This window comes from Myotis myotis, unplaced genomic scaffold, assembly GCF_014108235.1.
Source record: "Myotis myotis isolate mMyoMyo1 unplaced genomic scaffold, mMyoMyo1.p scaffold_m19_p_6, whole genome shotgun sequence".
Classification (NCBI taxonomy): Eukaryota; Metazoa; Chordata; class Mammalia; order Chiroptera; family Vespertilionidae; genus Myotis; species Myotis myotis.
Window position 1 is genome coordinate 49,070,663 of NW_023416368.1, and position 25,582 is coordinate 49,096,244.

At 44.8% G+C, this 25,582-nt stretch overlaps 1 protein-coding gene across 3 annotated transcripts in view; it reads right to left on the bottom strand.

Annotated features, from left to right (window-relative positions):
* Positions 1-25,582, bottom strand: part of SETD7 (SET domain containing 7, histone lysine methyltransferase) — a 47,657-nt gene that overhangs the window by 15,937 nt on the left and 6,138 nt on the right. For 2 of the 3 annotated variants that reach the window (XM_036314657.1, XM_036314655.1), the window contains exons 2-4: positions 22,912-23,041; positions 7,537-7,738; positions 4,113-4,302 (exon numbers count right to left, since the gene is read on the bottom strand). In XM_036314657.1, the coding sequence (XP_036170550.1) occupies positions 4,113-4,302; positions 7,537-7,738; positions 22,912-23,041 (522 nt within the window). Of the gene's footprint in view, positions 1-4,112; positions 4,303-7,536; positions 7,739-12,129; positions 14,003-22,911; positions 23,042-25,582 lie in introns of those variants that run through there. The other variant, XM_036314656.1, reaches the window with a different exon arrangement.

Sequence of the window (25,582 nt, forward strand, 5' to 3'; positions counted from 1 at the left end):
CTAAAAATAAACATTTGGCTTCACCAGAATTAAGAAGAGCAGAACTGCTTTTGACGAAGAATTTACAAAGTCATCCTATTTCTATTAAAGTGGTTCAGAAGCCAATTAGTAGTTTATTCCAGAAACGATGGTCCTGGAATTAACAGCCGTCCTAGAACTAACATTGGTTCCCTGCAAAGGATTAGCCTCAGAGGATCCTCCTGGAGCCCAGCGAAGACAGATGATGCTCCAAAGGCTAATGAGGAAAGAAACAAGTTTTGGAACGAGAGGCCTTGCTCCTGCAAAGTCAATTATTTTAGGCACTAAGGCATCACAAATAATTCCATTAAACAGTTCTTTAGTAGTTCCCAATGGTCACCAGGTCCTCTTTCTCTGTGTGTGTGTGTGTGTGCTTTAAACACAATCAAAACCCAAATTAATGTCTCAAACTAAAAGTTAGAAAACAATCCAGTTAGTCAGTGTCTAACCAGGAAGCAGACCACTTGCATATTTCAAAGAAAGAGATGAATTCAGGGAAATAGTTACACAGAGGATGGAAGCGCTGAGAAGCCAGACGGCATTGTGGAGCCCAGAAACTGCCAAGAGCAGGAAGCCACAACCCTAAGGTAGAGGAACAAACGCAGAGCTGGGGTTCCTGGAGCTCTAGAGCTGGGGTTCCTGGAGCTCTAGAGCTGAGGTTCCTGGAGCTCTAGAGTTGGGGATCCTGGAGCTCTAGAGCTGGGGTTCCTGGAGCTCTAGAGCTGAGGTTCCTGGAGCTCTAGAGCTGGGGATCCTGGAGGTCTAGAGCTGAGGTTCCTGGAGCTCTAGAGCTGAGGTTCCTGGAGGTCTAGAGCTGGGGTTCCTGGAGGTCTAGAGCTGAGGTTCCTGGAGGTCTAGAGCTGGGGATCCTGGAGGTCTAGAGCTGGGGTTCCTGGAGGTCTAGAGCTGAGGTTCCTGGAGGTCTAGAGCTGGGGATCCTGGAGGTCTAGAGCTGAGGTTCCTGGAGGTCTAGAGCTGGGGATCCTGGAGGTCTAGAGCTGAGGTTCCTGGAGCTCTAGAGCTGGGGATCCTGGAGGTCTAGAGCTGGGGTTCCTGGAGCTCTAGAGTTGGGGATCCTGGAGCTCTAGAGCTGGGGATCCTGGAGCTCTAGAGTTGGGGATCCTGGAGCTCTAGAGCTGGGGTTCCTGGAGCTCTAGAGCTGGGGTTCCTGGAGCTCTAAAGCTAGGGTAACCCAAGGAAGCTAGAACCCTGGGGACCTTTCTGGTAGACGATAGAATCAGGAGGCAGGACCCTGCTGGAGACACTGCTGGGAAGAGAGGGCTTCCTCCTGCTCCCTTCCCTCTTGTGTCCCCAGCCAATGACTCTCTGTGGCCAAACCCAGACAGAAGCAGGAGGCACAGGAGCCCGGGACATGCAGCCTGCGAGGGCAGACCCCTGCAGGAAAAGCAGGGCAGGGGGAGGCGAGGCAGGTATCTGAGAGCACACTTCTGTGAGCGTGCTGGTAATGGGCCAGCACACACTCCATTAAAGGAAGTTAGTTTAAAAAAGGAAAAAAACCCCAACCACTTTTCTGTGGAATATGTGTTCCACTGTGCAAATATCCTCTTACAAATTTCCATTTCCTTTCCTTGGACTAACACTTTTATCACAAACAGACCAAGTGCAACCACATATAAAACACTGTGTTAGGGGCTGTGCCGATACAGGCAGGAGTAACATCTCTTCCTGCTTTCAAGGAGTCGGTGCCACCTTTTCCAACCCTTGCCATCCCTTCCTTCACTCCCTTAGACAGGTTGATGCTCCAGGCAGACAAAAGGCATCCTTTTCTGCTCCTACTCTCCTCTACAGTTCACAGTAGGGCCTTTGACTAAGCCAGTGGTCGGCAAACTGCGGCTCGCGAGCCACATGCGGCTCTTTGGCCCCTTGAGTGTGGCTCTTCCACAAAATACCACGTGCGGGCGCAAATGTACAGTGCGATTGAAACTTCATGGCCCATGCGCAGAAGTCGGTATTTTGTGGAAGAGCCACGCTCAAGGGGCCAAAGAGCCGCATGTGGCTCGCGACCCGCAGTTTGCTGACCACTGGACTAAGCCATTCATTGGCTTGACAAACATTAATTCTAAGAGATGAGCCAAGACTTGAAGCTGGAGCAGGAACTAGCCAGGGACAGGGATTCCTATGTGCAGAGGAGAAGAGATGGAGAGAAGTTCCAGCCAGAGGCATAATGAGGAAATCAGCAAGAACCCAGTGGAGACCCAGAAGCAGCCTGTGGTTATAGAAGCCTAAGGAGAAAAGGTATGGTGGTGAGGTCAGGGGGGAGGCAGACCAGAAGTGTTTCAGGTGAGAGATTTACATTCCATTTTACTCTCCCTCCCCCAACTGCTGGGCCAGATGGCCACTAGACCCTGTCAGACAAGATCCAGGATCTATGGGTTAGCCCGTGGGTTAGTAAATGTAGCTGAATGAGGCAGTGGGAGAAACAAAGTGGCAAACATCAGAGACCTGTGCAAAGCAGCCCTGGTTCCTGACCCTCCTGATACCCAAGCTGTTAACAGTCCTTTAAAGAGCTGAGGCCTGCCCTGACCCGTTTGACCCTGATCGGTTTGGCTCAGTGGAGAGAGGGTCGGCCTGCGGACTGAAGGGTCTCAGGTTCGATTCCAGTCAAGGGCAAGTACCTTGGTTGTGGGCACATCCCCAGTAGGGAGTGTGCAGGAGGCAGCTGATCCATGCTTCTCTGTCATTGATGTTTCTAACTCTCTATCCCTCTCCCTTCCTCTCTGTAAAAAATCAATAAAATATATTAAAAAAAAAAAAAGCTGAGGCCTGCCAGACCTTGCCAGCAAACGCTACTCTCCCCCCCCCTCCCCCCCTCCCTTCTTTCCTTCCTTCTCCCCCTCCTCCTCCTTTTTTGCCTTAAGTTAGTTTGATGAGGGTGTTTGTTATTTGCAACCACGAGTTCTAAGAAAAACCATCATTCCCCTGAGAATGATCACTCTCGCTTCCCAAAATCTGTTTCTTACTAATACCAAGAAGAATGTAAAAACAAGACCTTTCATTATGATATTTTATGGTAGGTGCCAAGATCGGTATTTTATAATGAAGACACAGGTTCTGAAAAGATAAATGAGAATAACTTCCCCAAGAATATAATACAGTAAACATTGGAGCTAAGACTCAAATTAGGTGACATTTCCCCATTGTCATTATTTATTATTTTATAAAATTTTAAATTAAATTTACTGGGGTAATATTGGTTAATAACTTTATGTAAGTTTCAGGTCTACAACTCATCATCCAAAGTCTAGTCTCCTCCCATCACCATATATTTGACCCCCTTTACCCTCTTTGCAAATAAAGTGACTCTGAAGTTCAAGGATCTTGCCACTAAAAATGCTGTCACTTCTGAAGTTTTAAAATTTACATCATCAATTGGGTGGGATCCTCTGGCCCAAGTTTCCTCATTTCTAAACATTAGGATGCTGTCTCCTTTCAGAACATATGTGAAGAGCACAGATATTAGGATCTGAAGTTCAAAGATTACTGCTTCTCTTAAAAATGTTTTTGATTTTGGAATGATTTTAAATGTACAGAAAAGTTGCAGAGATAGTATAGAGAGTTCCCAATGCCCTTCACTATTTCTCCTAATGTTAGTTTTTTTTTAATGTTACCCTGTACATTTGTCCAAATTAAAACCCCAACATAGCTACATTATTATTAACTAAACTCCAGGCTTTATTCAGATTTGACCAGTTTTTCCACTAATGTCCTTTTTCTGTACCAAGATCCAACCCCTCCCATTGCATTCAGATGGCCTTAATTTTTAACTTAAAGTAAAAACAAAGATTAAAAAATGATACATTTAAGACAACTCAAATTGGACCTCAATACAAAATGCTAGAATTTCTATGTTTGACAACTTTCCTTTAGAGAATCTCTTCAGATCATAAATACCTAATGATTATTGAGGCCTACTGATGCCCACATTTATTATCTTGTCTGCTTTTTTCTTCTTATAACTTAACGCGGTTGGAAATACACCATTTGAGTGGACCAAAGAAACAAACTTCTCTCAAACCCGCCCTCACCACCTGCTTTGGCAGTAGGGCAGCCCACCTAGGGCCCATTCAACTTACTTCCAGGCATCAGGTCAAAGTGTGGCCTGCCCTCCTCAGTGGACACCAGGGCAGCCAGTTTTCCTTCCAGCATCTCTCCGTCAATGAACTTCCCGTACAGTGCAGTCCTCTCATCCGGGTACACATAGGCTATCTTCTCTCCAGTCATCTCCCCGTCTTCATTTACTTCCCCTACCAGGCTGCCTCCATCCTGACGGGAGAAACCAAAATCCAGAAAAATTACATAGAGTATTGATCCATGTGACACGCGTTTCAAGAAATTTCTCTTGTGCACCCCCTTGGTGAATAGCACGAACATGGACCCTAGCGGTTTAAGGACTCAGAGCTCTTCACATGAGTGAGAACCACATCCAGTCCCAGAGAACAAACGGTGCAAAGCCCGAGTTAGAGCGGCAGAGGCTGAGTCGCCTTGATGGCCCGGGACAAGTTACGGAGACTCCATGTTAGTCTGTTATCTAAGAACCAAATATGCCCTGTTTGTAATATTAGTTACAAGCAATGAAAGGACATAGAACTAAATGCTACTTGGGGTCATTATTGGATGCAGTGAGTCTTATCTACTATCCATACAATCTCACTTCTCAATGTTGAGTTTTGGATTTCTGGTCAATTAAGAAAATCTTTAGTTCAAATGTATGTAAGAATTAATTTAGTGTGCACGAGTAAAGAGCTGGCTGCGTTTTCTAAGAGATAAATAAAGGGACCTCTGGATAACTTGGAGTTAGAAGAGTGAAAAAAGATCAACGAAATTGCACTTGCTTCCCCATCACTGTCGTTCCCCCATTCTTCTCTATTTACTGCTCCCGGGGGCCTCCTTCCCAGATTGCAGCCAGCTGTGCGTCCTCTTTAACTGCCATTTACTCCCTTCTTAAGGGTCATTAAATGCTTTAGGGCAGAGGCTGTCAGAATTCTACATCCTGGTAAGTGCCAGGGACACAGTAGGGGATCCATAAATACTTTTAGAATTGAACTGGGATACCCCAAAAATCTAAAAAATAATCTAAAGGTGTAGGAGATTTTCATTTTCTTTTCTTGTTTTTTTTTTGCCACTCAGAAGGTCCTGATGGGGTGACTTTGAAAATCTAAGACCTTGGTGGGTCTGATATAACAACAGTAATGCCAGACATTGGTTATTTCCCCACCTGGGAGGTTCTAGGAGCAGCCACCCACAGTCAGTGATGTAGGGTGACTTCTGCGTGACCCCCATGCTGCTCTGACTGAGAGCCAGAGGGAGGACGTAATGCTGGGGACATGGTGTACAGTTCCCTGAAGCCTAATTGCTTTTTGGAGAAAAACGGTTATGAATTAAAAAAACTAACCCCAGCACTTCCATACAAAGAACAGTACTGGGAAGTGTTTTTTCTGGGTAGAAGGTGCATTAGGGATATAGTATTGCTCTTTCTCCTCCCGAGTCACTTCTTAACAACCCAGCATAAGGAGAATGATCCTTTTTGCAAAATCTGTCTTCAGGCTTTTGGTGATGACTGAGCTGACGGGTGTTAGGGTGTTTGTGCTTCGTACAGGCCAAAATGAATAAAAGCCAACATTGCTATTTATTCTGTCTTGCTAGGGTCTCACCATTTTTTCTCTTAAATGCTTTAAGCGTCTGGTTTTGGAGGCAAGTGAATTTTTTCCTGGATTGATAAAGCAGAGATTTTTATTTCCTAAAGGGGTTATGAATTTTTAATTAAAAACTCTGCATGACTGTTCCAAGGTAAAATTTTGAAAGAAACTGTCCTTAGAGTGAGCTTATAATACTGCAGGGAGAATCATTATTTTTTCCTCCCCTTGCTCCTGCTTGGACTGTGTCACCAGAACTTTCTCCTCTGCTGTGTCAGGGAGTGTTGCTCAATGGCTCATCTTTTCTGACACCCTTTGACACCCATATCGCTGTTGGGTAAGGGGTTAACAGCATCAAGCCCCCCTCCCCTTGGGGAAGTGCCCCAGGCAGGTCCTGCTCCTCCAGGGAAACCTATAGCTTCCTAGCTGCCCTGTCTGTGGCTGATCCACGTGCTCAGTTCAGAGGGGAAGGCAGAAGCCCACACCACACCTCCAATCCCACGCTGCCATAATAAAGCCCACATCCCTGCCACTGATGCCTATTTCTTAGAGGCCTGGGGTGGGATTAGCGCCCTCCACCGCCAACCAACACCAGAGAGAAAGCAAGTGTCAACCAAGTTCCTGTGCAAGCTTGTCACTCTCCAGGGCTTCGCTCCGAAGGCAGGGTCTTTTCTTGGCATTTAATAAGAGGGTAGGGCTAAAATGTAGCTGCACATTTAGGTTTCAAAATGCAACTGCATGGAGTAAGGTAGACCTGTTCACTTAGTGCAACTTCGATGTCCCCTAGGGACTTAACTGATCACAGTCTCGAGTAAAATGACAGGTAGCGGGAGAATCTGCTAATCCATAGTTTGCTCTTCCCTGCACCCATCCGCACGCAGGGCGGTCCACTTTCCCTGGCTTCAAAAATCCTTGTCACATCGGCAGCAAGACACCCACTCTGCCTCCTCCCAGAGCAGGACAATGTTAGTCTCTCTACGGGACAAGCGCCTCCACCACGTCCCTCTTCCTGCCGCTTTAGGCAGGAGCTAAAGGACTTATGATCTGTTGCAGGTCCTACTAAGAACGTGTGTAAAGGCTTCAGTAATTATAAAAACAATATTTTACATGGTTTTTCCTTATGCCCCGTTTCTAGAACATAACTTACATTTTAAGAACAATAATGTGTAAGTAGATTTAGCCAGGACTACTTTTCTTCTTACACATGTAACAGACAACTTTTATGAATACCTTTTAATCATAAGAAGATAGAGTTCAGAGTAAGAAAAAAATGTATTTTGATTGAAGCTCTGGACAAAATAAAACATTAGATGAAATATTTTCTACGGTCTATTTTCTGAACAATTTTCTGGAAACTCACCAACAACAGATGGGGTATTTGAAATGCAAACAACAGATAAGAGTATTAATTCCCAACCGGAGATTTTGCCACATCTTTTTGCTTTAGTAAACTCCAAAAAGATGAGAAATTGCTGGATTAGTTCTGACATCTGAGCAATGGAATAAAATTAAATGCAACAGCGGAATATTCCACCATCTCTTTCTATACTGTATCAAAGGCTTTAAGAAATAATATATTTTCATCTTTATTAATGATATAATACAACCAATTTGTCTCAACTTGCTTTAATCATGATTAATCACTCTTTTCCAAAACAATGCTGAAAAGGAATTCCTAGTAGACGGAAGGGCCAACAACCTCAATCAGAAGGGAGTAACAGTGAGAGGACGCAGCTCCCACACTCTTGGCTTCGCTCTCAAGTTTCACAGCTTCACATTTTCTTACGTAGAGAATACATTTGACTCTTTATTGTGAAGAGTCAAAGCTCTGTCTTAAAGCAAAATGAGCAGTCGCAGGGCTTACTGGGAAGTATATCCAGCACAGTCCATGCCGAATGTTATCCTTGTACTGTCCCTTGAAGATCAGTCTCCCGTCTGTGTCGTACTCCTGGGCCAGACCATTGAGCTCTCCGTCCACATAGGTGCCCTGGAGCACTCCCCCATCCTCATAGGTGTAAACTCCCTGGCCCTGCAGGGCGTCATCCACGTAATACCCCTCCAGGGTGCTGTGAGAGAAGGGAAAACAAAAGGGATCATCAGGCCGTGACTTAACTCTCCAAAAAGAAAGGATCACATCTGAGAACCACGGACCTGTACTCAGCTTGTCCTCCTGAAGGCTGCTGCACTGCTAGGGAAAAGACTGAGAAGGATTAGTTAGCAACAGGGAGGGAGACTTCACTCCCAGTCTCCGGGTTCCCATCACTCCTTTCTCTGCTGGAGGAAATGGACAAGAAATAAGCTACAGGTGGAGACTGAGAACAAGCCTCATCTGAGTATGTTTCTAAGACCGGATGCCGACCATTGCCTGGCCATAGAGATTCTGGCCCATGTATAAGCCACTCAGGCCTCACTTCCCTCAAGAGTGGTAGACTCAAGGGTGTTTCAGTTGGCTTTTATATAGTGGTCTCTAATATTACAGATGTGGTTTAGAATGTGTTAATGTCTACATGTTTGTTTTAAATTATTAATGTATTATTTGTCAGCGACTGCCATACTTGGTATCCAATCAAAAGAATCCCCTTCCATCTCTTTGGAAGATATACAGAAATGTATTTGTGCGTGCATGCATGTGTGTGTGTGTGTGTTCATGATCATGAAAAATGGGGGCACGTAAGGAAAACCGCAGGCTAAACCTTGCCAACATCATTAGCAGCCTGGTAATGTTTGAGACCCATGGTCCTAGACTAGAAGAATGCTCAGAAAGGTGCTCAGGATGACTTTGTAAGTGCCCCCCTCTCTCTCTCTTCTCATAAAACACTTTCAGAATTTCAATAGCATGTTCTCAGTGCTAGCCTCCCAGTGTGCAATGAAACTAACTTTACCAAAGAATCCCTTTATGAACTGAACTTTGAAATAAGGGGGGAGACCAACTCAAATCATTTTTTTGAATTTAAAATGTAAGATGTTTAGCAACAAAGACAGTTTGATTATTTTAACATGTGTCATTAGCATTCATTCATGAATGCAATTAACAACCATTTATAGGGTGCTTTCTAAGTAGCGAGCATTGTGTGAGGTTCTAGAATCTAGAGAGCCCAACGGACTGTGTATCCGTGATAGGTGGGATGCAAGGGGCTGTGGGGGCTGAAGCAGCTGCACCTGACTGTGCCTGGTAAAGTCTTGTCTTGCTTTAATAGATGACAGAATGATCTATAATTATTAAATGAAAAGTACAGTCCAAATGATGATAGCCTCTGATTAAATTGTAATTACACTATTTGTAGTCTCCCAAGGAGATAAATAGTTCTCTTTCAGGTTTGTTTGTACTATGAATGACAAATGGGTGCACTTTAGCAGAACCCTTGCATAAGCCTTCAAAAATTCTAAATCAGCAAAGTTGGAATTAATGAGATTTGACTGTCATTAGACTCCCCACAATTAAAAAAACCCCACACAATCTTGGTGAAGGATAACTAATAAGCTGACATAATGATGCAATAAATATTGCAGAAAACTATTTCATCCTTGATCTTCATTTTAGATTTGCTGGAGTAAATATAGGATGCTCAGTTATGTTTGAATTTTAGATAAACAACAAATACATTTCTAGTAAACATACATCCCAAATATTGAATGGGACATGGTGAGACTAAAATATGTTGTTTATCTGAAACTAGTGGCCCGGTGCACAAAATTCGTGCACATTAAAAGGGAATTAATTAGAGGAAATATTTTAATATTGCTATTTGCCCTTTCTCTATAATAGAAGTGTCAGAGATGAAAGAAAATTAGTAAAATGTATATGAAAATCTTCCTCTTGCCAGAGTCTGGGGCACCCTGCGGGACCCAGAGTCAAGTCCCCGCCCACCCGCGTGCACCTCGAAATTGCGAGAGACCCAGACCAGGCCGGCCCCACCCCCATTGGGCTAGATCCAGACCCAGCCGGCCCCACCCTCTTCAAGCCCCACCGGGCGGGGGGTGCAGCCTGAGGTTCCCTGTCAAGCTCTGTTGGACCAGGGTCGTGGCCTCAGGTCACCTGTCCCGACGCCGGGGCAGGAGGTGTGGCCTGAGGTCCCCCGGCCCGACACTGGAGCGGGGGACGCAGCCTCAGGTCCTCCGGCACAGTGCCAGGGCGGGGGGCGTGCCTTGAGGTTCCCTGTCAAGTTCCGCGAGCGGGGTCGGGGGGGCACGGCCCAAGGTCCCCCAGCCTGGTGCCAGGGCAGGGGGCACAGCCTGAGGTCCCCTGTCAAGCCCCACCAGGCAGGGGTTGCAGCCTCAGGTCCCCTGCCCCGGCCCAGCGCCACACAGCCTCAGGTCCGTGCTGATTGCTTGTTAAGGCTCGTTACGGGAACTCTGCCTCCGCTGTGGGCGCAGCCATCTTGAATGTTACAGTGTGGTGGTCAATTTGCATAGTCCCTCTTTATTAGATAAGATGCCATTTTCACTGGGTACCCTGGGTTGTGTTTTTTTTTTTTTTTTATCTTGAGAGGTTTCTTTATTTTTTCCAACAAAACAAAATAACATATAAGTTTATTTTTCTTACAAATAAAATAACATGTTTTTCTTAAAACAAAAAACAAGAACACCATATTTTAACTAGATAACACCTATTTTGTCAGAATGTAATTTGCTGCTAACCCACCTTACTTAAAAGAAAACTTCATTGTTTAAAGTATTACATATATTCCCCCTTCCCCCCCCATTGACCCCTTCTAGCCCGTCCCCATCACCTAATTTTTGTAATAAGAGGAATATTCATCAATAAGCATTAACTCAGCAAGTACAGAGACTTTAAGGAATGGCATCTCACCCAGCTGGTGTGGCTCAGGGGTTGAGCATCAATCTATGAACCAAGAGGTCATGGTTCAATTCCCCGATCAGGGCACATTCCCAGGTTGGGGGCCCAACCCCCAATGTGGGGCACACAGGAGGCAGCCAAACAATGAATGACTCTCTCCCATCATCAATGCCTCTCCCCTTCCCTCCCTCTCTCTCTCTCCCCACCTCTCTGAAATCAACAAATATATATATATATAAAAGAATGGCATCTCTTCCTAGTGAGTCAAATCTTAGAAATGCAGAAGACTCTCTAAACAAACATGGTCTTAGGTATGGAAACACAGAGATTGATAGGCTGCCTTCTTTCTCTTTATGTCATCAAGACTGATGAAGGAAAGACCTGGTAAACAGCATTAAGTAAAAATGATGACTTAATAAGGTAATGATTCATCCATGAATAAATATTAATAAACACATACTAATAAACTGGGCTAATTGTTATTGAAATATTTTTTACATTCTTTTTCATTTGTGAGAAAAGCAATTTTGTAAATGTTTTTAAGTCCTCCATATACTACATTTGGCTAAAAACATTCTCAATACTATATTTTCTAACTTACAAATATTCTAAAACCAGACAGAAAATTTGGGGGAGCCAATATATCTAAATCAAAGATAAAAGCACATAATGCCTCAACTTTTTGACCTCAAGTCACCAGAATAAGATGGACTCCTCTGAACTGTATGTTCAACTTGGCAAATGGAGTCACTGCAGTTAGCTACAAAGCAAAACCAGCAGAGGGGGTATGTAGGCGGCTGTTAATGGGCCACCAGTGGTTTGTCTCACAGTCTCCGAGAATCTGAGAGCCCAGTAGTGGACTAGACCCTGACAGTTACTAGGCCAGCAGAGTAGTGATTACAGAGGTTGACAGATAAAAAATTCCAACAAGTTTTACCTATGATAACTATACTGGCAACTTACTGACTATATATATTTTAAATTTAAATGTTTGATTATGGGAAAGTTAAAATATATGTAAAAAATAGAACACTATAATGAATCCCACGTACCATCACTGAGTTTCAATAATTAGCCAATCATGTTTCATCTATACCTTCTACCCACTTACTAGCGCCCATATTATTCTGAAATGAGTTCTAGATCATATCATTTCACCTATAAATATCTCAATACTAGTGGCCCGGTGCACATTGGAAGGAAATTAATTAGAAGAAATATTTTAATATTGCTATTCACCCTTTCTCTACAATAGAAGTGTCAGAGATGAAAGAAAATTGGTAAAATGTGCATGAAAAGAATATATAAATTCATTAACAAACAATAACATGACACAACAACAGACATATGAAAACAACAAAAAGATGATGTAAAAAACAACTGATAAAAACAATGACTGATAAGCTGATTAACCTTATTCTAATATCTCCCTCCCTGTACACCACATTAAGAGTAAAAACAGTTCAGAGTGCTTGACTAATTTCCCTGGTGACAAAGTATTTACAACTTGAACGTCACACGCTCTTCGAACTCGAGAGAAAGCAACAAATAACTCCATTTCCTGGGAGAAATTTCGGGACAGGCAAAATGGACATGTGACAGACACCACATGTGCTACATCCCACCACAACCGTGTTCCGTAATCGCATCCTCGTTTACCTAGTTTCCGCTCTGGAGGCTGTTCCCGCCAGTCCCGGTAGTGCTCGGCGCTGACTGGCTGCTGTCAGCCTCAGCGGCACGCTGTGCCAATCGTTCTTCACGTGCCAATCGTTCTTCATACGCCTGCTGTCGGCGACACCGGATTCTTTCCCGTTCTGCCAATCGCTGTGCTTCAGACATATTCCGTCGATACCTCCGGCTTCTTTCGGCGGCCGCGGCACGTTGTGCCAGTCGTTGTTCTTCTGACATGTTCTGTCGACGCTGCCGTCTTCTTTCCCGTTCTGCCAATCGTCGCGCTTCAGACATGTTCTGTCGATACCGCCGGCTTCTTACCGCGGCCGAGGTACCCCGTACCAGTAGCCGTTTATACATCGTCTGCTGACACCGCTTCCTCTCGGCATTGTCATCGGCCGCTAGACTGACGAGAGGCCTCTGCTGACACCGCTTCCTCTCGGCATTGTCATCGGCAGCGAGACTGACGAGAGGCCTCTTCGAACCGTCGCTGCTCTGTGTCCCGCTGCTACCAACGGTGGTGGCTATAGAGAGGTACCCAGCAAAGGAGGCATAGAGAGCGAAGGTCACTGGCGCTGAGACTGGCTGCTGGCTCACAGACACTGTGGTCGTTGTATCCACTGAATGACAATCTTCAACTACAGAATCCTCAATGACATCACTGGTTTTCTGCCATGGCTCCAGCTCCCCCTCCTCACATTCCATAAACAGGTCGGTGTCCTCCATGCTTCCGGGGTTCGCCATGCTTCTGGTGCCGCCGGTAGTCTGACCCGGAGAAGGCGCCGTCGCCTTAAAGGGATCTTATGCTTAACCGGTAAACAACGCTTAAGTCTGACTCTTCAGCACGGCCCAGGAGGAGCTGCCAAAGAGCAATGAGGTACTGTTGACATGAACCTGATAGTAGCCAAATAGTCCTCTTCATTTACTTCCTAAACCTCCACGCACCTTTCCGCTACTACTTCCGGTTCATCCACAGTACTGGGCTTCTCTGGGTCCCGGATGTTTGGAATCAAATCCTAAACCTCCAGCGCTTCCTCTTCCCTGACCTGGGGCTGCTGGGCAGCTCCCCGCTCAAAAACGCCCGGGAGCCGCAGGGCCCTGCTCAGCGTCCAGGAGAGCAGCCCTGACCCCTGACCCCCCGCTGCATCCTCACGCTGCCCATCCCTGGCGACTGTCCCACCCGAGCCGCCGTCCTTCAGCGGGCCGCCGCAGTCTTTCTTCATTCAGCGAGCCGCCGCCGCCGCCTTGCATTCAGGAGCCGCCGCCATCTTTCAGCGGGCCGCTGCCGCCTTGCATTCAGGAGCCGCCGTTGTCTTTCCGTGAGCCGCTGCTTTTCAGCGAGCCGCCATCTGTCTGCGGGCCGCCGCCGTTTTTCCGCGAGCCGCAGTCTTTCAGCGAGCTGCCGCCGCCTTTCAGTCTTTCACTCAGCGAGCCGCCGCGCCGCCGCTGCTTTTCCGGGAGCCGCCATCTTTCAGCCGCCGCCGCCGCCGCGGCCTTTCATTCAGCGAGCCGCCGCCTTTCAGCGGCGCGGGAACCCTGGATTTTTATGGCTAACCCTGGCAACCAGATTGACCGGATTCTTAACAGGGTTCAAAACTGAATTGAATGTCGGGTAGAATTAGCCCCTGACGAACTAGTCTGCCAGCATTTCCCAGGTATCTGATCAAATCTGCAAGGCCTGGGTCTTAGGGCTCAGTTAAACAATAACGTGGGCGTAGACACCCTCCTCCCTAACCATACTCAGTCGCTTGTCCCTTGCAATGAGGCCCATCCTTATTCGTGTCAGAAGACCAAGAATAAACGGCTATTTCCTCTCAGCCCAACTGACATGAGGTGCCCACATGCAAATTCTCGCGGACTGGGGGGGGGCGAGCAGAGCTGCACTGCACGGCTTGCAGCACCTGCCGGAGGAGACAGCTTCACTTCCGTGGCAAACATTGACGGTGGCTCGGACGGCATCTGAGGACAAAAGGGGCACCTTTCCACACGGGGCCCTCCAGAGCACTAACAATGGCAGGGCTTTGAAAGCCTCCGTCTTGCAGCAAATAAAATAAAAGCTCCTCAGCCGGGTGCTGGAGGCGCTAACCTTTCTTTCCAATTCTTGGCTCCTCCAGAGGCGGTCGGCAAGCCATGGCCTGCGCCTGTTTTTGTAAATACAGTTCTTCTGGAGCACAGCCACGCACATTCCTTCCCGGATCCTCTGTGGCTGCTCTCGTGTTGCGACAGAGACTGTCGGTGGCCTGAGCAGCCTGAGATATTAACGTTTGCGCCCTATACGTTTGCTGGCGCCTGCTCTCGAACCCTTGCTCACTCCAGTTTATGTACTGGCTCCCGTGCACGTCTAGGCATCTTAGCTTCCAAGCCGTGCTTTCCTTGCGCAAAACGTATGTGACCAAACTTTTAAAATCCCCGAGGACACAGGCAGAAGAAACTGTGTGGTAACATTTCCCTTTTACCTAGACGGACACATTTGCATTCTAGCCAAATATTACTGCATTCATTTTAAAATTCTCTTTACTATCTGAATACACAAAAGTGGTTTTAGAACACTTAACAGTGTTGGCCTTTCCTTTATACAGGGTGTCCCAAAAATGTATTTACACTTTAATAACTCATTTTTTTAAAAATATATTTTATTGATTTTTTACAGAGAGGAAGGGAGAGAGATAGAGAGTTAGAAACATCAATGAGAGAGAAACATCGATCAGCTGCCTCCTGCACATCTCCTACTGGGGATGTGCCCGCAACCCAGGTACATGCCCTTGACCGGAATCGAACCTGGGACCTTTCAGTCCGCAGGCCGACGCTCTATCCACTGAGCCAAACCGGTTTCGGCTAATAACTCATTTCTATTACACTTTGAAATTAAACGTATTTTAATAACTACTGCCCTTATAATTAAAGTGTGCATACATTTTTGGGACACCCTGTAGTTTTGGGGTCTAAATGGTTTTTCTACCACATGAGGCATTACCTCTGTTCTCTTCCGCCAATGAGTTCCCTTCCTTTCCCAGGCAGTATAGCCATAAGAGAACCAAGAGGGAAATTTAAATTGAATCATAATTCCACTTTAAATTCCCAGCAATAACCAAATTAAACTGTGATTCTTCTTAAAAACATTGTTTTAGGAATTATTTTTCATGCCAGGATATATGACCTCTGAAAAAACTAAAAATGGAACTCCCATTTGACCCAGTGATCCCACTTCTAGGAATATATCCCAAGAAACTAGAAACAGCAATCAGAAAGGATATATGCACCCCTATGTTCATAGCAGCACAATTCACCATAGCTAAGATTTGGAAACAGCCTTAGTGCCCATCAGCAGATGGGTGGATTAAAAAACTGTGGTACATCTACATAATGGAATACTACACTGCAGTAAAAAAAGAAGGAATTCTTACTATTTGCAACAGCATGGATGGAACTGGAGAGCATTATGCTAAGCGAAATAAGCTAGTCAGAGAAAGAAATATCACATGATCTCACTTATTTATGGAATATAATGAACAACATAAACTGATGAACAAAAACAGATCTAGAAACAGAGAAGCATCAATCAGGTGCTCAAATCTCAGAGGGAAGGTAGGGGAGAGTGCGGGTAAGGGGGAGAGATCAGCCAAAGGACTTGTATGCATGCATATAAGCCTAACCAATGGACACAGGCAACAGGGGGGTGAGGGCATGAGTGGGGGAGGGGGGGGAAGGCAAAGGGGGGACAAGGATACATATGTAATACCTTAATCAATAAAGAAAAATTTAAAAAAAGAAATCTACATCTAACAAAAAATACTTAAAACTAAGTAAAGAAGAAGAAGGCCAACAACAAACCCACAAACCCTAACCATCTGCAGGGACCCCTTTGACCAGAAGTCCCAGCCTCCTTCAGGGTGTGAGCAGCAGCTGAATGGAGCACCACCATGCTCCCATCATGTATTGTGCTGATTGTCTTCAAAGGAAGAGCTATGAGTCCGTAGGATCTGATTCTTAAAAAGGCTCAAGATGACAGTAGGATCTGATTCTTAAAAAGGCTCAAGATGACAGTGAAATATTCAAGAGACGATTCAGTTTTGCTCTTGAAAAACAAATCATAAGAAAACTCTGCTAGTCATTGCTACCAACTAATAATAGTAACAACAATAATGATAAAAGATAAGAATGCCTTGAGGGCATTATGCTAAGTGAGACAAGTCAGACAAAGAAAGCAAGCACTGTATGTCCTCACAGGTGGAACCAAAAAAGCCCCACTCATAGAAACAGAGAATGGAATGGTGGTTGTCAGGGGCTGTGGGGTGGGGGAATTGGGGAGCTGTTGGTAAGGGGTACAAACTTCCAGCTCTAAGATGAGTGAGTTCTGGCGATCTAATGTACAGCATGGTGATTATAAATCACAATCCTGTGTCAAATACTTGAAACTTGTTAAGAGAGTAGGTCTTAAATGTTATCACCACACACATAAAAATGGTAATTATGTGAAGGGATGGAGGTGCAAGCTAACCCTGTTGTAATCATCTATCTATATAAAACCCTAATATGCAAATCAACCAAATGGCAGAATGACCTGCAGAATGACTGGTAGGTGGGAGGTGGGGCCAGCAAATGGGCAGTGCCAGGCCACCAGCCAAGGCAGGTGCCAGCGGGGGCCCCCCCCAATTGCCCTGATCACCAGCCAGGCCTAGAGACCCTATCCTATATATTGGGACTAGTCTCTTAGATTTAAAAATTAAAACCTGGAAAGACTACTCAACAGTGAAAAAACAGGATGATGCAGTGATGACATGCATGGACTCTGGCTTACACATTTTGTGGTCAGCCCTGATTCTGACACATAACTCTGTGAGAAAGCCAATTACTTAACTTCTCTCTGCTTCAGTTTTTCCACTCATAAGATGGGGAAAATGGTACTACTGCCTCAAAAGGATCATGTTATGTACTACTTTATATAATCAAGACAAAAAAAATGTAGCTGCCCATACAGCAGCAAGATGCCTTTCACCTGTATGAAAAGTATGGTCACTGGTGCATGCAGCATCCTGGATTGCAAGAGGGATGTCTGACTGCCAGTTTAGACCTGTAAACCAGCAGTCAGACATCCCCCGAGGGGTCTTGGATTGGGAGAGGGTGCAGGCCAGGCTGAAGGACCCCACCCTCCTGTGCACAAATTTTGTGCACCGGGCCTCTAGTTTCTCAGTATATGGGTGTATCAAATCATCACACTGTACACCTTAAACTTACATGTGTTGTGTCCATTATATCACCACAAAGCTGGGAACATGCAGATACACAGTAACAGAAAAAAGAAATCCATGCTTTCCGGTGAGCGCCTACCAGGTGCCCTTCCGTCTACAAGGTCCTGACAGGTTTTCTCTCCAGTCTTCACAACAGCTCAGAGCAGTAGGTGTCATTATCCCCATTTTATCAACCAGGAAGAGGCCAGCTCTCTAGAACAGGGCTCCTCTGAGCTGTTCTCAGGGAAACCTTCCATCAAACTGCCAGGCTCCTACTATGTTGTTCCTGCCCCTGCAGGAATGTCACTGACTTCATCCCAGGATCCTTTGAAAAATTATAGCTGATGAGCGACCTCCACTGAAGTTGAAGCATGGAAGAGAGGCCGTCAGGATCAGAGGAATGCCCTGCTCTAGTTAGAGGTTGGTACTGATGTAATGAGAAGGGGGTGGCTCTGCACCAGAGCTCACCTTGGATTGACTCTCAGCTCCAACCCTTGGATTGACTCTCACCTTGGATTGACTCTCAGCTCCAACCCTTCCTAATGGGGACTTGGGCAAGTTAGCTAACCACTACATGCCTTAGGCTCTTCATATGTGAAATCGGATTATAAAACCGATTTCACAGATTGTTAGGAAGGCAAGTGAGTGAGTGACAGATATTCAAAGTTATCCATCTCTTCCACTCCCTTTCTTCTCGTGTATCACAAAAATGTTTGCCTTCATCAGACTGTTTATTAGGATACATATGAATGTATTTGTTGAGTCTGGTGCCAACAAAAGCTGGATGACTGTCAGGAACGGAGAAGGACTTTTTCTGCCTTATGTGGGAGGCTGGAGTACATGACTTCAGAAGTCCACTCCCACTCCAGTTTCTCTGAAATGTGACCAAGCATGTTCTCAAGAGCATGGACCTGTCCCTGGAACCCATCAGCCTTTCTCAGTGGCTCATCGAGTGGGCAGCCTCACTCAGGTTAGCTGGCTAATGACAAACTACAAGGAGCCCTCTTAGCCAGACACATTAATGCAGCAAATCAACTTCAGAACAGGATGGGCACAGGACAGTGATGTCAGGAACAAGAAATAATACTTGGAAATCTAATTGGCAGGGAAGGAGAAGCAACAATAACATAACAATAATAAGATGGAATGAATTAACTCATCTCCGGTTCACAATCAGGCTAAAAAACACACAGCTCCCTAACATTACACAAGCCAAAGCCTAGCTGTGTGGGAATACCCCTTCCTTGTTTCCATCCTAGGGTTTTGAGAAGTCCTTCTAAATTGCCTTTGCGTCCATAATCTTGGCTAAAATGAGAACAATGATGAGAAAAATAAACCCATTGTAATAAGCATCCAGAACTGCGGATTAGTATGAAAATTACAGACGTGTGTATTTGCTTAGTAAACAATTTCATAACATCCCATTGTGGTCCAGCAAATCCCTCCAGAGCCCCTGACAAAGCTCACGCCCCTTCCTCCTCACTGCATGGACAGCTTTACCTAGGACCCGAGCAGATGTCAAGAGGTCCCCAGGAACTAGTCTTAGCACAATTTTTCTATTTCCTTTAAAAAGAGGGAAAAAGGGGAAATAATAGCTGCTTGAAAAGACAATTTTCAAATTCATTCCTCATTTGTGGGATAAACTATCTGGCAAAGGACGAGTGTGGTCTGACTTCAGGTTTCTGACTTCATAAACCTGTTGTAATAATAGCTCTTCTGGTTTCATTTTGTCACATAAGGAAGAAAAGACTAACTGTTGATTAAGATCTCAAAACTACCTTGGCCCTCATGGCTCAGGGGTTGAACATCGACCTATGAACCAGGAGGTCATGGTTCGATTCCCGGTCAGGTCACATGCCCGAGTTTCGGGTACCATCCCCAGTGGGGGGCATGCAGGAGGCAGCCAATCAATGATTCTCTCTCATCATGGATGTTTCTCTCTCTCTCTCTCCCCCTTCATCTCTGAAATCAATAAAAATATGTTAAAAAAGACTTCATCCTTTAAAAAAAAATCTCAAAACTAGCAAATAGTCTAAAGCTGAGACAGTACTAAAAAGGTAAGCAATGTACATTTTGCATAAACTCAGTTTAGAGATTTAAAAATAGCTGTTTCCTTATTTGACCTTGAATACAAGGTAAAGATGCTTGAATACAAAATAATTCAGATGTTTAAAATTTTTGCCAACAGTGGTGACTTTTGTGACATGGGGCTGAACGTAAAAAAAAAAAAGAGGAGCATATTCACTTTTTATATTTCTTGAAGTTTTTTATTCTACCAAACATCTGTCACATATGCAATTGAAAAAATTAAAATCTGCTTTTATCTAGGAACTTGCTTAAAAAATTTAACAGGGCCATTTTCCTGGAGATCTGAATATTTAAAATCCTTATTTAGGTTTATCATAACCTGTGTTAAGGGAAAAACTGATTCTGGAATGTTCTTGATAGAAATTCACATTTGTCTGAAACCTTCTCATAAATCACACACCCAGTTAATGGCACAGATTATGGTGATGGTTTCATAGACATATGTTTAACTCCAAACTCACCAAGTTGTAGACATTAAATACATACAGTTTTCTGCATGTGAATCATCATACCTCAATAAATTGGTTTTAAAAAAAATCACACACCTGAGTTCAGGTTTTATATACCATCAGAAGGTCTCCCTCTAAATCTGTCTCTACACTTTGTGATTTAAAAAAACAACCCAAAAACACCCTTTGACAGGAACATTAGCCAGCACTACAAGTTAGAACAACTTTTAAAAACTCTAATTTGTTTCCTCACCTGTTATTTCAAAACTTTGATTTCATCCTTTGTGAGGGAATTTTCCCAGCCACAGCCTCCTGACTGGAAGAAAGGTGTAGGATTTCCACCTTATTTTACCTAACTCATCAGACCCTAAAAGTTAGAAGTGGCAATAGGGAGAAAAAGTAATAGAGCAATGTAAAGTAAGGTGCTGCTTCATGCAGAAACAACCGACTTCCCCATGACCCAATCCTGCACTCTGCTTAGAAAGAGCCAGGCATAAGGCTCTCACCACCCTTTACAGCGAATCCCTTTAGCAGGTGTCTCACAACAGGATCAGTATTGGGTTTAAGAAAAAGGTAACGAGAACCTGTCACCACACTGTTTCATCACATGTCATACAAGCAATGATACTGACCTCAAGGCATCAGTCCCCATCTGTCTGAGGAAAGCTAACAAAGGACACTATCATCCTATGAGTCTGCTATCTGAGCGAAGTGTCTACCGGGGTTTGAGTGGTTGGTATGAAAACTAGTGAGTTGGTGCCTCAAAAAAAAAGTCAATGAATTTATTGCTGTACCACCCATAGTTGTTGGCCTGGTGTTTCATGTCATGTCATAACATACATGTCAATTACTGCATTTGTGTGACACCTGGGGTGACTGGGTGAAGCTGCTTAGAGCTGGAAGTGATTAGCATAACAAAGGAAGGGAGGTGCTGGGGAGTCTCAGGCCCCACTCAGGGCCCCAGGGTGGAGGGACTAGTACTTTGGAACTAACTAACATGCAGCTCATTCTGGGCACACTGGTTTGGAAGCTCAGTCTAGGCAATCAACACTCTGTGCATCAGGTCTGTGAAACAATCCAGTAACCAACCCCAAATTCCAACCAAACTAACTCTAACAACCAACCAAACCTGATGGACTGTTTTCCTAGAGTCAATCAAGTCTGCTTATCAAACTACCAGATTTAAAGCACGAGTGAGCGTGTGAGTGTGAGTGTCTGTGTGTGTATGTGTTCTGGGTGACTTCTACTTTCAGTCAGCTCCCACGCTCATTCAGCAAGAATTTTTTTAAGGATTAAATTAAGGGAAAGTGCTTTGAAGCCCAGAAGAGGAAACAGACAAGATTCTGCCCTTAAGGAAACTGCTGTCCTGTGGGGGAAACAAGACATTTCTATAAATTACATTTGCTAAATGGATCAAACAATAATTGCAGCACGAGGTAAAGAGGACATTTTCCAGAGGAGAGCAGTGAGTACACTGATATGGAAATAGGAAAAGGAGGAACAGGAAATGTGTTCCTCTGGCAGGGGAAGGGGTCCTGGGAGAAGAAAGCACTGATGCCAAATCTTAGAAGAGTCCTCCACGGGACTCAGGTAGCCACCAGGTACTCAAAGCAGAGCAAAAGCAAGCAAGCAAACTATCCAACCATTTAAAATGGCACAGTCTGTAAGCAAAGCTCTGCTAAAAAAAAAAAAGATGTGGGGTATGGGGTCTGGGGTAATGGGAAAGAGAAGGTTGGAATGACTAATTAAAATAACATGTTACAAGAGTGCTAAGATGGGTTTTTATTGCTTTTCTCACCCCTCCTTAATTCAGATAATTGACAGCCTGAGGAACTGTTAATATCTTCAAAAGCCACCTACTCCATCTACAGAAAAGGGATTCTGGGTCACATGCCAGTCCCTGTGCTCACCCGTCAATGGTCAGCTGGGACATTTCCCTTCCCAGAGGAACTGCAAGGGTGAGGAGCTTCAGGTTGTCAGCAGTGCCAGGAGCTGAGGGAGTGGGGCCACACCCTGTGGCACCCCAGGACTGCGTAGGCTAAACCCATTTCTGCAATTCCCATCCCTTCTGTGCCTCTCGTTCCTCTGAATGCTTGGGAAAGCCACGTGGCCACTCTTTGTTTCTAAAGCTGACATGGTTTAAAAGTCATCGCTGGAAAGCTGAGCCCTGGCAACCCCATCTCCACTTGAAAGAGGAAAGGCCTACAGTCACTGCAGCCCTCACCAGAGGGTGCGCAGCTCCTGCCCCACAGGGCCCTCATGCATGAGGTGAGAGCACAGTGAAAAGATCGCTGCTAACTAGAGAACACAGAAAATACGTGTGCTGACGTCAGCATCCAGGCATTTCACAAAAAGACCAGCTATCCCAAGACAAGCTTTTACAGCACCATGAGGCCGGACCTGTACATCTCCTATGCCTTCCTGTCCATTTTCCTGAGCGATCCCAGGAGGAGTGGGAACATGCTGAGAAATGGGTGCAGCTGCAGAACCAACGAAGTGGCCGAATCTCCCTTCAGGATAGCAAGAAACCGGACCCTGAGGCCTGAGAGAGCGGGCTAAGGCATGGAGTGTGCGGTACACTTGGAAAAAAGTGTGTCAGTCACTGCTGGAACTGCACCAACCTGCCCCCGACACAAACGAGCCCACTGTGTCACTTCCTTGAGACACATTACCCGAATGAGCAGGTGAAATCTATCAAAGAAATGGGTGACCACCTAACCAACTTGTGCAAGATGGGGGCCCTCGAACCCGGCACTGCAGAGCATCCCTTGGACAAGCACCCCTAGGAGGCAGTGATGACATCTAAGCCTTACACTGGCTTCTACATAACCATGGGGTGACTTCCCTGGTCCCCAAAGCAGTGCATGCATGCATGTTGGGCTCACTTTTATCACTCTAAGTTGTTACCCAAACATCGACTTAAGTTCTTTCATTTATATCACTCTTTCAAAGAAAGTAATTTGGGACCCTCCCCCAAGCGAAATAAAACAAAACCGTAGTGCTACCTGCCGTCAAAGAAGAAGAATTTCCCGCGTCCATTCTTTTCTCCGTGAACGAAGTTCCCCTCAAATCTGTCTGTGGAGGAGTAGGTGACTGTGCAGAACCCGTGCGGCAATCCATCGTCATCCAGGTGCCCTGGAGGAAGGGAATCACAAGGCCAACCTTACCATCTGCATGTGCCCCCACCGATGCATCGGAGCACAGAAGCGGCCAGCAAGTCCCCTGAGCAGCCCAAGGGTCCCTTCCCTGCTCCAGGGGAGAGAGTGCAAAGGCTCCTCACTTTGCCTGCATCAGCAGTATCAACCTGACTGTTCTGTACACTGTATGAATGGCAGGTCTACAATGGAGGGACTTGGACACATTCAGATGTGAACTGAAAATAAGCCTGTCTTTTAGCGGGGACTGAGAGTTCTTATCAGTCATAGCATCTGCAGTGCCTGTTCCCTTTGCCAAGTACTTCCCCACCTGGTACTTCTCAAATTAGGAATTAAGGCCCCCAAACTGATGCTTAACCAAAATGTAGTTGAGGTAACACCATTTTATAGTCTATTGCCAGGTACATTGTCCTTGCAATGAGTCTTCTAATTCTAGAACTAGTATGCAATATGGTTTTATATGTTATACTAGAGGCCTGGTGCATGAATTCGTGCACAGGTGGAGTCCAGCCAGCCCAGGCCGATGGGGCCTGGCTGGCAGAGGGGAGGGGCTGTGGGCAGTTGGCCGGCCGGCCTCACCCCTGGTCAAACTCCAGGTTGAACTCCCAAACTCCCAGTCGAGGGGACAGTTTGCATATTAACCTTTTATTATATAGGATAGTATGAAGTGGAGGGCTGCTAGCCAGGGGACTTCTGAAAACCCATTGTGGTTCATTACATTCAAACAAGGGACGTGGCTATGCCTCTAAAACTGCCCAGATATTTATATACCTCACTGTGCTAACATGGGAACTGAGTCCTTCTAAGCTTGAACTTAAGCTTAACTTTGAATTTACTGCTTCACTTTATAAAATCTTCCAGCTTTGAATGTTTAGTAATGACCTTGTCATAGCTCCTCTATAACTGTGTTCAGAGGGCTTATGTTTAAACGCAGTTAGAAGCAGCCACATGACCATTTAAGCAGTGATTTTGAACATCCCCAGCAGTTCTGATACAGTGATCTTTAAAATGCTGGTTCTGCCTGGGTCACAGACTGGCATATTCTAACATTTATGTTTGTAGTCAATGTTTAGGATTTTATGATTATTTACCTATTTCACAGAACCCGGGAAGCCCCTCACTGGTGTCTCCCCAATCATTCTGGGGAGCGGATTTTGCAGAGGTGAGTGAAAACGAAGGCAGCAGTTAACCTAGTGGCTTTTTCGTGAGTGAATGACCTGGGTCATGGATGAAGAGATTCAAAAGCATTTAAAACTGTGGGCAGTGCATGGACATTAAACACTCAAATGTGGCTTCCAGATGGCTCACAGACATAAAAGAAAGCACAAACCATATCACCACAAGGAACACTTTAGCCTCCTAAAATGATTTCTTCTGAAGCGATGAAAGAACATCATCCCTTGGAAGAGATGGTAAGTAAACACTCTTATAAAAAACAAAAAGCTATTTATGTTATTGTATTCTTATGTAAGCATAAAGTACCAATGGACAAATATACTATCTTATTTCTACATCTGACTCTGTATAGAATGAGCTACTGAAAATATATTGCAATAAAATGTGGCTACTTAAATAAATCACAATTGATGTAGTTCCTTTCTACTCAACACAGGTTTTGTTTTTTTTTCCTACCAAGGGCCAGGAAATTAATGGTCAGGAGGGAAATAAGCCATAATTGCTTTCTTCTTGTTCAAAACCCAACTGTATGTGACATAATTCAATGACATCTGAGCCATGTAAAACAATTTGGAAAATTATCTTCTAAATATCTACTGATGACATTTCTCTCATCAAAATAAATTAAATCTACTTTAAAAATTTTCATTAAAAAACAGTGTACAGCTAAACACTTTCTTTTATGAAATAATGTTGAGATCAAATTCAATTTAGCTATTCACATTCCTACGAATTCAGCAGTTTATCTTTGATGTAGGTATGAATATCAGAACACTCATTTTAGCCTTGTATTGAAGTATTTACTAATTTGTTAGAATGCTTTCCCCATAGACACAGTCCACATATTTCAGACTTTCAAAAGTTAATCTTTGATAACATTTGTTATTCTACTTTAGATCGAGAAATATTATGATAACCATGAACACTGAGGGGAAAAAAAAAAACCCCAATGAAAATTCATTTCCACCTTCCCTCAGTCACAATAGTCCTGTCCTATTTCTGAATAAAACACTGCAGATGCACCGTCAGCAGTGGGATGTAGACAGTAGAGAAAATGGAAAGTGTCATGTAACACACTAAAAGCACTTGAGGGTCTGTACTGATCCCAAAGGGGATGAAAGCAAAAAGATCAGCCTCGTTCCACGAGGGCTACTTGTTTCAATGCCTCTTTCGACAGGTCAGTGAAGAGGGGGTCCCGTCACCTTCCTAGTCTCTAGGGAGAGAGGAGCTGCTGAATGATGGTCGTTTCTCCGGTGACGTCAGGAGGTGCTTGGACACCTGACACTTCCCTACCATTCTAAAGGGTTAGGTTGCTTGTTGTGATCAAGTCCTGCAACTCCCTCTG